Consider the following 11,379-nt stretch of genomic DNA (forward strand, 5'->3'; position numbering starts at 1 on the left):
TGTGTGTGTGTGTGTGTGTGTGTGTGTGTGTGTGTGTGTGTGTGTGTCTGAAGGCCACGTCAATTTCCTCAGCACTGATGCGTCACGTCACCGCCAGACAGAAACCTTTTACTCTTCTAACAAGGCTGCACAGCCTGATGTTTCACTCTCTTGTCTCACACGAACACACACGTACGCACACTCCTACACTACAGCGCACAGGCAAAAAAAGCTTGTTTTTATAATTACCTTAGCCATCAGAAGGTACTCTGTATCTTCACAGTGGATCAGAGCGCACACATCTGGTCTCTAAATGGATTATCATGTGCCTGTGGTGATTTATAGGACAAAGCATACAACACTCTCCTCTGTTGTCAAATGGATTTTTGTATTTGTTCAGGTGCTCAAAAGTGTAGAAGTTACATATGTATTGAATATGGATACGTCCTCTTAAAAAATGCTTTTGTCAAATATGACAAAATGATCTCTGAACTCTGTTCAGTTACGTCGTTATGGTTGAAAAAATACTTTCAAAAATGATATGAAAGGAAGTGAGATTTTGAGTCCTTACTTGAATAATTGCGCTCCATTATCATGTCGGCCTCTATAATGCCCCACAAGTAGCTAGTTTGATTGAACTTGCACAAGTAACAACAAACTCAAACCTCCTGTTCTGTTGAATTATGGGTAATGTAGTCGTTTGTACAACACCTTGGATTTAGACGTGTCTGTGCATCCTATTACCATTACTTAATTTATAAATGTAAATTATATACATATGCTGTTTCACTTTTAACAGTATCTCCTAAAATCAGGACATAATACTGCTAATATTTTTCTCTTTTAATTTGCCACTAGTATGCAAGTGTGTGTGCTTTGGTAGAAGTGGCCCCTTTAGAGGGGGGAAAAAGTCCATATTTTTGGACACATTTTTGTTGTGCCACATAAATCCTACTTTATCTGCTTGCCAGAGATGGAAGACGTTGCAGAGGCAGCCAATCTCGGCATATAAAGTAGCTGAAAGTATGTTTTTTTTTTTTTTTTTGAGCTCCAGTTATTCTGTCCTGCTGCTGCAGAGAAGCAGTTCAGACGAGCTGAGGCTCTACACGGCAAGCAGCTTTGATTTATTTGCCCTTCCATTTCTTTGATGGCTGTTGAAGATTTTCAACTGTCAGATAGAGAAATAAAGGATGATGTGGTTTCTTTGAGGTGTAACTTTTCCTGAAGGACAGATCATTTGCCTGAACGTACTTCGTTGTAGTGAGACGTCTTTGTTTTTCCCGCTGAATGTATTCTACGTCTGAAATGTCGATGCTCATCGGATTGGACAATGTCTTCTCGCATCTCACCTCAGGTCCCATGAGCTGCGATCGAAGGTCTTGTCCCTCCAGCTGCTCCTGTCCATCCTGCAGAACGCCGGGCCCGTCTTCAAGACCAACGAGATGTTCATCAACGCCATCAAGCAGTACCTGTGTGTGGCCCTGTCCAAGAACGGCGTCTCCTCCGTGCCCGAGGTCTTTGAACTCTCACTCTCCATTTTCCTCACTCTGCTCTCCCACTTCAAGACGCACCTCAAGATGCAAATCGAGGTAACGTGCTCGCTAAAGTGTTTTGTGTTCATTGAGAAAAATTCCGGTTTTGTTGACAGTTTCTTAGACTGAAAGTTTAAAGGTAATGACAGAGATAAGAGTTGCAATTACTCTGCTGACAGCCTGAATAGACCTTAATGCGAGGACGATAAGACGCTACGTTTTTCAGGGTTTTTTCAGGCTTAACACCTAAGCTTTTATTGTACTGCTCTCCTACTACAGACTATAACTCTGCAGCTGCTTCACCGTAATCAGATATCAACTGAAAGCTTTTAACGTGATGCAACAAAGGCCGTCCACGCTACCAAAACAGCACACTGGCTTACTGACAGCTGTTACCTGCTGCTGTTGCTCTCCAGCAGTGTGCTCTCCGTGTGTTCAGTTTCTTACTTTCAGTTTTTCCCCCCAGCTGTATTTTGATTCACATATGCAGAGAAAAACCTGACGACCCAGTTGGCTTATTACGGTAGCTGTATTTATACATCCACCCACCTCTTCTTGATGGGATGCATACGTTTCACACCTTCTCTGGCAGCTGACAGTGGAAAGCTTGCAAACATATTCAACACGGCAGATTACAGTAACAAAAGCAGCACTGTCAAATTGTTCATTTGAATCAGTTTTTTGACCTATGTGCGCTGGTTTTCTTCTTTTCTGAATCTTTCTCTGTTTAAGAACACCACATACACAACATTATGATACTGACAGTCTTGACTCCGTTAGTCAATGCAGCAGGCAGCTGAGACCAATGATGGAATATGTGGTTTCTCACAGAGTACTGTGACATTCTTGCACTATGATGCCCTTTCTGCTGCCCGGTTTATTGTTCTGTTTGAGTTGGTTCAAGGTTTCTAACGCATGACCACCTGCTGTATTCGCTTTGTCTACTGAAGTGGGTCGTGTGGGCTCTCACAGACTATTGTGTTATCTGGGCCGTGCAGGCAATTGATGGTGTTTTTGCCTCCCCCCGACTCTGTCCTCAGGTGTTCTTCAAGGAGATTTTCCTGTACATTCTGGAGACGTCCACAAGCTCCTACGACCACAAGTGGATGGTTATACAAACCCTCACAAGAATATGTGCAGGTTTGTGTCTCCAGATAGATGTGTTCATCTGTTTTTTACAGTAGCTAGTAGAGTGTTTCAGACAGATTACGGTCGGACAGACATGAGAAAAATGTGTTTTTACAACATTAAAGCATGTAGACATGTTCTAGTAGAAACCCAAAATTACAAGTATGAACCTGAAAATGAGCATGTCCCCTTTAATTGAATGATTATAACCTATAATTATTAACCTGTAATTATTTGTGCTTACTTGACTCCAGACTCCATAAAAGCTGTGCACACAGTCTACATTCGTTCCATAGATTCTCACTGATGAACTCCATCTGTCTCTCTCTCTCTCTCAGATGCCCAGGGTGTGGTGGACATCTACGTGAACTATGATTGTGACTTGAATGCTGCGAACATATTCGAGCGGTTGGTCAACGACCTCTCAAAAATTGCGCAGGGTCGCGGAGGCCACGAGCTTGGCACATCTGCCCTGCAGGTGCTATTTATTTTCTCACCTTCTTTCAAATATGTGTTTACAGTTATTTATAATACTGTCATTTGTTTTTTGTTTCCCTTTCTAGGAGCTGACCCTGAGAAAGAAAGGCCTTGAATGTCTCGTGTCCATCCTGAAATGTATGGTAGAATGGAGTAAAGACCAATACGTCAACCCCAACTCCCAGACCAGCCTCGGTAAGAAATGCTCAACATGAGTGTAATTTATCACGGCAGCTGTCAGACCCAATTCTGTTCATTCTGAGTCTACACACAGATTACTATTTAGTCTTTAGACTCATAAGTGGCAGAATTCATGTTTGTATTTTAGTCTAGGTCAATATAAGAGAATTAATTAAGTAGTATTACTGCTGAACTACCAATCCCATCACTATTATTGAATGATGAATTAAACTCCAAGGGGGAGCGTTTAGAAATTCTTGAAGAGGGTTTATATCGCTGTGTTCCATATTAATATATCAAGACGTGATCAGAAGTGGTTTGAATTTACGTCCACGGCTTAAACACAGATGCTACATGCTGGAGTTGTTTGTGTGCCTGCAATATTACGCTTTTTTGGCCTTTGCCCATAAAAACCCAGACTGTTGTTATTCCTCGATAGTCTGTGGAGAGTTGAACTTGTGTTCTGGAAAGTGTGTGTCTGAGACCTTCCAATGATCAACCCGTTTTTTTGGCAGCAGTTCATCATTGAGGTTAACCGGAGTTAGCGATAAAGCTCACATCCGTCAGCTCGGCTGCAATCAGTTGTAGGATTGACAGTTGGCATTCATCGGTGGAAGCTATCGCTCTGAGGAGGAAAGCGAGCATTCGTCAGCTGGGCTCCAGCCAGAGGAGGGCCGTGAGATAATGCCCGTAGGGCCCCATCGCAGACGGGCTAATCCAGAAGGTTTAGTGGAGAACAGAGCGCTACCTGAAGCCAACATACAGTCAGAGTATATCCTGCATGTGAGACTGGCCTCTGGGTCTTCTGCACACCGGAGGGTTTCTCAAGTAGGAGCTCAAACCGGGGTGCAAGTGCAATTTTGTGAAAGGGCTGGAAAAGATATCCCACTGATAGCCCTGATATCCCCTGGACCTATCCACGGGCTAGCGATGGGCTAAGCTGTCGTGGCTAACCGACAGACTTGTATTCACTCGCAGGGACGTTTTTTGCCAAAACCTTTGTCATTAGTAATCTATTGTAGCCCATGGGTTGAAGTTTGACTGTTGAATTCACCTTGCTGACTGTTTGAAGATTTCAGACGAAGAGTCTTGCTCATATAATCAAACTGCATATTTGTGATTGCAATACATTGAATTGTGTGATGCATTCCAGCACAATATATGACTCTTTCCATCGTCCCTTGTTGTGTCATTTTCTCCCTCTTTTGTACGTCTTCAAAGCAAGAGCAGGTAATAGCAGAAGAGTACAGAGTGTTGCTGTGATAGCAATCATTCCTTTTTAAGCCTGTTGTGTCCGTAGCTTGAGATGATTTTGTACTAGCCTCACCTTCTATAACCTGTGTTCTATAACCAAATAGATTGTAACCAGAACCATGTATGTAAGTAATTCTATGGATGGTAGAGATCCTTGTTCTGAACTTGATGGGTACAAATGCTGCTTGTTAATCTAAAGGAATATGTTATAAAGTCTTTCCTCAGTTAATTTCCTCCCTCCTCTCTGTAGTCCTCCACCTTTTTCCTCTCTACGCTGTAAGCCTAAGAATGGGGAGCACACTTTGTGCTCACGTTACCGTGACACTGTGAATGTTTTAAAGAGTTTCCGATGGGTAATCAGATGCCTTCTCTAACACTGGGTTACAGGGTGGACCCGCTCCAGCAGCAGCAGCAAATATTGTTTCTGGCTGGCTTAAAAAAATAAATAACAGCACCTCTCTTGTCTTTTAAATTGTGGTTGCTTCCTCATTGACTGACTGGAGCTTTTAAGATAACCTACCTTTTATAATATCTACCTTGCCTTGCCCTTGCTCTGTGTGAATAAGTGTGTTTTCCTTGTGTGCATGTGAGTAACACCAGTGTGCATACCCTCCCTGCCAACAACAATCACCTAGAAGGCCTCAGGGTCATTTTGTTCTCCGTGTTGCAGTTTTCCCTTTCAATTACTGAAGTTTCTCCCACAGTACGAGCATTAAGTTAGCTCATCTTTTAAGCCTCCAGGCTGGGTTTGTGCCAGCGTCAGACTTTCAATTAAAAACTCACACCTTAGTGATATTTCCAGGGGGTTGCCTCTGACAGTAACAATAGAAATACTCTGTTTATTTCCACTCGTCTATCATCCCTTCTGGGTTATCTTATCTTGTGTCGTTTGCTCTTCAGGTCAAGAGAAACCATCGGAACAGGAGAGCACAGAGACCAAGGCCCCGGAGACCATAAATCGCTATGGGAGCATTAACTCTCTGGACTCCACGGCCTCGTCTGGCATCGGCAGCTACAGCACCCAGATGTCAGGTACTGACAACCCCGAGCAGTTTGAGGTCCTCAAACAGCAAAAGGAGATCATCGAGCAAGGCATCGACCTGTAAGTTCAACTACGCACTCGATTTTTGCATTTGATCCTGTTGTTTCTGTGATACTGCATTGGCTAACTTACACTGTTTGTCTTTGGATTCTACACAGGTTCAACAAGAAACCAAAGAGAGGAATCCAGTACCTTCAAGAGCAAGGCATGCTGGGTACAACCCCAGAGGATCTTGCTCAGTTCTTGCACCAGGAAGAGAGGCTTGATTCGGTAAAAAAGTGCACAAATCCTAGACAGAAGCATGCATGATCAACACAACTTATCTCAGTGTGGTGTACTTATGATACAATTCTATATTCTTGGAGAAATCCAAGATTGGACCAAATGATCACGATAATTAACAAATAGAAAGTCACCGTGCAGATGTTTAAGGTGCAGATGTTTTATTCTACCCACAAAAACGTGTGTTGTATGTATCAAAGAGAAGACTGATGTGAAACAGATGGTTCTTTTGATGTCATTTTGAAAATGACATTCAAATATTTTTAAAATGATTACAGGCTCACCTGCACTCTTGATATGTTGTCACTGAATTTCTTTCACTATTCGAGTGAAACATCGTTCATATCAACGTCATCTCAAGCCTCCACCTTTGTGCCGATTTGAGGGCGTTTGTCTCGGATCTAAGAAATCTGTCTGGGACAGGCAAACTGTGGCCAAAGTCTTGAAGCCTGTACTCAACCATAATTCACAGTAGACAGCTGATTTAACACCAGCGTCTTTGTTGGGTTTGTTTGGGGAGGCTTCTTCAAGAAAATAAGCGTCCGATAGCTGAAGTGGCAGCAGCATGCTTGGCAAATATAAAAAATGGCCAGTGGAGCGCAACAAACTCTGCACTCTCTTCCTTCCCTCTTCTTCTCAGCCAAACCACACAGAAGCCAAGCAATAATCTAAAGCCTGTCGACCAGCAGCGTAAATGTTAACTCTAATGAGGAGCACGCTCGCTTTGATTGGACCGCCTCGAGGGTGTCAGTGCGCAGCGGTAATCAGCACTAAAGAGCGTTTTATAACATCTGGTCAGAAACAAGGGCCCTTAGATGCAGTGGTAGCACAGCAGTGGCAAACAGATTGTATAACCATGAATACTAACAAGTGTTCATCTAATCCACACTGACTGGATAGTCCTGCTGTTAGAGGAAGTGTAAGCAGACTGATACGTTTCTCTTTTACAGCGTTGAAATCTATTTTCTTTGTCTGCTTTTTCCCTTTTATGATGAGAGAAATGTTAGTTGAAGAGCAAATTATTGCAATTCTTGTAAGTGTCCAGCTCACAGGCGGCTCCAACCAAGCAGCACGGGCTTTTTTTTAGTTCTCATGACAGGATTTTCTGTCTTGTTCTGATTTGTATGTTATATTGCAGTATGTTAAAATAAGACTGACCTCTTTACTTTTTTTTGGTCTCCTAGACTCAAGTGGGAGAATTCCTTGGCGATAATGATCGTTTCAATAAGGAGGTGATGTACGCCTACGTGGATCAAATGGACTTCCAAGGCAAAGACTTTGTTTCCGCACTAAGGACGTTCCTGGAGGGCTTTCGGCTCCCCGGAGAGGCCCAGAAGATCGACCGGCTCATGGAGAAATTTGCTGCAAGATATCTTGAATGCAATCAGGGGTGGGTTTACATCTCCGGACGGAAAATCCCTGCTGTGGGAATAGCTGAATTTGATTTTGAACATTTCCCCCATACAAGATGCTGCTATTAATATGCATTGTGTCTGTTCCCTACCCTCCTCTTCAATTTTCCAGACAAACCCTCTTTGCCAGTGCTGATACGGCATACGTCCTTGCCTACTCGATCATTATGTTGACAACAGACCTTCACAGTCCACAGGTAAGCACTCCACCTCAGCGAGGTTGGCAGCCTTCTGGGAAATGTCTCTTGACAGCAGTCATTCCCTCGGTTATCAGTGCAACATAAATCACCAGGATTGCATGAGCAGCTCTTGAACCGTATACTTGTTCTCGTCTACAAAGGTGAAGAATAAAATGACAAAAGAGCAGTACATCAAGATGAACCGCGGCATCAACGACAGCAAAGATCTACCCGAGGAGTATCTCTCGGCCATCTACGACGAGATTGCCGGAAAAAAGATTGCCATGAAGGAGACTAAAGAGCTCACCATGAAATCCAACAAGCAGAGTGAGTCTCGCTGCTTTGGGGTGTCTCAAAGATGTAATAAATTCTAAGACTCCATTTATTGTCCCGAGCCGTTTACTTATGTCTTTGTTGCCGTAATAGTTTTAAATGAACAAAGAAATCACAAAAACCCATTCAATAGAAGAGTTGTATGCAATGCTGGAACAATTTTATAGACTCTGCAGCTTAAAATTATAATCGTTGTCGCCTTTTGTCTTTTGATAGTTCAGCCTCCTAGCCTGTTAAATGAAAAGCTGCCGTGTTTGCCTAGCTGAATATGTTTGGTAACTGTCGAAACCTGACTGCGTGTATTTGTGTGTTCTTGCTCAGGTGTGGCCAGTGAGAAGCAGAGGCGTCTGCTGTACAACGTGGAGATGGAGCAAATGGCCAAGACGGCCAAGGCTCTGATGGAGGCCGTCAGCCACGTCCAAGCACCCTTCACCAGCGCCACACATCTGGAGCACGTCAGGCCCATGTTCAAGGTAGCAGACATAAAAACACACACACATCTATGAGGCTAACGCGCAGTTTCACACACAAATTATAAACCTCATGCCTCTGTCGTTCCTCAGCTGGCATGGACTCCCTTCCTGGCAGCCTTCAGCGTGGGTCTTCAGGACTGCGATGACACTGAGGTGGCCTCCCTGTGTCTGGAGGGCATCCGCTGTGCCATCAGGATAGCGTGCATCTTCTGCATACAGGTACTGCAGTCTTAACTGAAGGATTACCGACTGTATCTCCGTACCTTGCGGCGCATTCTGACACACTGCCGTCTCACTTTGTCTCAGCTGGAGAGGGATGCGTATGTGCAGGCCTTGGCGAGGTTCACCCTGCTGACAGCCAGCTCTGGCATCTCGGAAATGAAGCAGAAGAACATTGACACCATCAAGACCCTCATCACTGTGGCCCACACCGATGGCAACTACCTGGGCAACTCTTGGCACGAGGTTTGCTCCTCTTGTCTCACTTTCGCTCGCTTTATTTCCTCGTCAAATTTCTTAAAACTATCTCACCTCGCCATCTTTTTTCCTTGTATCTACCTTTCCTAGTTCGGTAAAGTAAAATTTAAGGAAATGCATTTTATTCTATTTAACATTTTTCGCTCAAGCACGACAGGTTTTTAAATGACAGCGATATAAAAGATTCTAATGTATCTATATAATAGATGCTGATCCTACCAAAATTGCTGATTTGAATGATAATGGTAGTGCATTGATTTTTCATTTAAAAGTGATGCAGTAATAGCTGTTTGTTTGTTTGTTGGGTTTTTGGGGTATTTTACAGCAACCAGTTTGAGTTTGTCATCGGATCTCAATTTTCCCCTTTTCAGATCATGAAGTGCATCAGTCAGCTGGAGCTGGCTCAGCTGATCGGTACAGGAGTGAAGGCACGCTACATCTCAGGGACGGTGCGGAGCAAAGAGGGCTTCATTACAAGTACGAAGGAGCAGAGCAACGACGAGTACCTGGGTCTAGGTCAGCACCAACTCGTACATATACAGTATATTGTAGTGTCAAAACCTTGACCTGTTTGTTTGTTTTCAGTGGAGCTGAACTACACCCAATTGTTGACTGTAAAACAAGCTTTGTGCTTTACTCTGTAGTTGGAGGGACAGTGGACCGTAAGCAGATCGCCAGCATTCAGGTGTCCATCGGCGAAACCAGCTCTCAGAGTGTGGTGGTGGCTGTGGACAGGTACTGTAGTCACTGAAAAACTATCAAGAAAACTCTTTTTCATACAAGATACAAAATACTGTATCTTTTTCAGACATAGTTCTCATCCCTTTATGCTTTTTGGCAGAAAAGCAAATCTTGCCACGCAATAATAATTGTCACATATTTCTCTGCTTTAGGATATTCACCGGTTCTACCAGACTGGATGGTAACGCCATAGGTGAGTCTAGCTGATCTAGCTACATGCTGTTATTCTTATTGCTCCAAGGACGGGTGCATTCTAGCTATTTTAGATCGTCGTGCATCACTTTCCCCGTACAAAGCGCCCTCTCCTTGCTCATCGCCAACATCTTCTCTCTATTCGTCAGTTGATTTTGTGCGCTGGCTGTGTGCCGTGTCCATGGATGAGCTGGCCTCGCCCACGCACCCACGTATGTTCAGCCTGCAAAAAATAGTCGAGATCTCCTACTACAACATGGGCCGCATCAGGCTGCAGTGGTCCAGGATCTGGGAGGTTATCGGAGACCACTTCAACAAGGTGGGTGAGGATTGGTCGATGCAGGGATAGAAATCGTGAAAAAGATGCACGATTTGTAAGAGATGGATACAGTGTAGTTCTGTTGTGTGGAAAGAAACTAAAAACAGTGTTATTGATCATCTACATGGCCCCAAAATCATGAGGATAAACTTCCCCAGTTGGGAAGTAAGCTGCAAAGGACTGTTTACTTCCTCTTCCACCTTCTGTTTTACAAAAAGCTGATTTCAGTCGCTGATGAACACAGATTGTTGCGTGAAAAGCTTTCTGCTAGTTTGTTATTCAAGGACACAGCTCTCATTAAGGCTCTGCTTTTCACGGAGTAGCTGCAAAATTGGGTTTAGAGTGTGTAGAATCGAACACTCAACATTCATTCATCATGTTGGAAGGTAAATTTTAAGAAAAAAACAATTTCCTGCTGGAGGGTGAAACCGTTTCTTCTGTGTAACTACATGCGTATTGTTTAGTTGCAAGTCTGACGGAAAAACATTTAATTTAAAAAAATGAACAGGGCGATCTTGCTGAAATATGTTTTTTTTATCTCTGTGCAGGTTGGCTGTAATTCCAATGAAGATGTGGCGATTTTCGCAGTGGACTCTCTCAGGCAACTGTCCATGAAATTTCTGGAGAAGGGGGAGCTGGCTAACTTCAGATTCCAGAAAGACTTCCTGAGGCCTTTTGAGCACATCATGAAAAAGAACAGGTAAAGTGGTGCACTTGTCTGGGACTGAGTGCCGACGATGTTGCTGCTTCCATGTAAATCTGTAGTGCCGGGGCGGTGCAAACGCGAGGCCTGTACTGTGGCTTTTAATTTGTTACTATTTCTGGGCTGTTTCTCACAAGGCTGCAGACTCACACTCCTCCTCTCAACCTCTGGCAGCTCTCTGCCTCGTCTGTTGTTCATTCTCTTCCTTTCTGTCTCTTTCTTCCTCTGTCTCTGTTCACATATAGCGTACTGTTCGCTCAGAGACAAGTGAATGACCCATTTCAGTCTCTTTGCATGAACCTTTCATTGAATTCATGTAAAAAGCCTCCCCCCCCCCCCAACCCCCCTGTGCTTGGTCCAATTCAGTCTTGAATGGATTTTGAATAGCTATCAGTTATAAATGAGTTCGACTCGTAATTGTCTGCGTGCAGCGCGTCACAAGGCAAGCTGTTTTACTGCGGCGCATTTTTCATTCATGTGAAAGAGGAGTAGCGGCGTAAATATAAATCCTTCCACAGATTGAACAGGCTGAGAGCTTCAACAGAGATGAGATGGCAGGCAGCCATGCAAACCCTGCAGCGCAGTGTGTCCATTAGACTCATGCTGCCCTCCTCTTTGTGTGTGTGTGTGTGTGTGTGTGTGTGTGTGTGTGTGTGTGTGTGTGTGTGTGTGTGTG

At 43.8% G+C, this 11,379-nt stretch overlaps 1 protein-coding gene across 3 annotated transcripts in view; it reads left to right on the top strand.

Annotated features, from left to right (window-relative positions):
• arfgef1 (ADP-ribosylation factor guanine nucleotide-exchange factor 1 (brefeldin A-inhibited)) overlaps nt 1–11,379 on the top strand; it is a 45,096-nt gene that overhangs the window by 25,563 nt on the left and 8,154 nt on the right. For all 3 annotated transcript variants that reach the window (XM_031849922.1, XM_031849923.1, XM_031849924.1), the window contains 17 exons: nt 1,334–1,568; nt 2,552–2,651; nt 2,978–3,117; nt 3,203–3,311; nt 5,451–5,652; nt 5,751–5,862; nt 7,059–7,264; nt 7,399–7,483; nt 7,627–7,792; nt 8,120–8,271; nt 8,362–8,490; nt 8,578–8,736; nt 9,120–9,264; nt 9,393–9,483; nt 9,642–9,682; nt 9,831–10,000; nt 10,549–10,700. In XM_031849922.1, the coding sequence (XP_031705782.1) occupies nt 1,334–1,568; nt 2,552–2,651; nt 2,978–3,117; nt 3,203–3,311; nt 5,451–5,652; nt 5,751–5,862; nt 7,059–7,264; nt 7,399–7,483; nt 7,627–7,792; nt 8,120–8,271; nt 8,362–8,490; nt 8,578–8,736; nt 9,120–9,264; nt 9,393–9,483; nt 9,642–9,682; nt 9,831–10,000; nt 10,549–10,700 (2,394 nt within the window). The remainder of the gene's footprint in view (nt 1–1,333; nt 1,569–2,551; nt 2,652–2,977; nt 3,118–3,202; nt 3,312–5,450; nt 5,653–5,750; nt 5,863–7,058; nt 7,265–7,398; nt 7,484–7,626; nt 7,793–8,119; nt 8,272–8,361; nt 8,491–8,577; nt 8,737–9,119; nt 9,265–9,392; nt 9,484–9,641; nt 9,683–9,830; nt 10,001–10,548; nt 10,701–11,379) is intronic.

Source organism: Anarrhichthys ocellatus, unplaced genomic scaffold, assembly GCF_004355925.1.
Source record: "Anarrhichthys ocellatus isolate YVR2014 unplaced genomic scaffold, GSC_Weel_1.0 scaffold10, whole genome shotgun sequence".
NCBI classification, from domain to species: Eukaryota; Metazoa; Chordata; class Actinopteri; order Perciformes; family Anarhichadidae; genus Anarrhichthys; species Anarrhichthys ocellatus.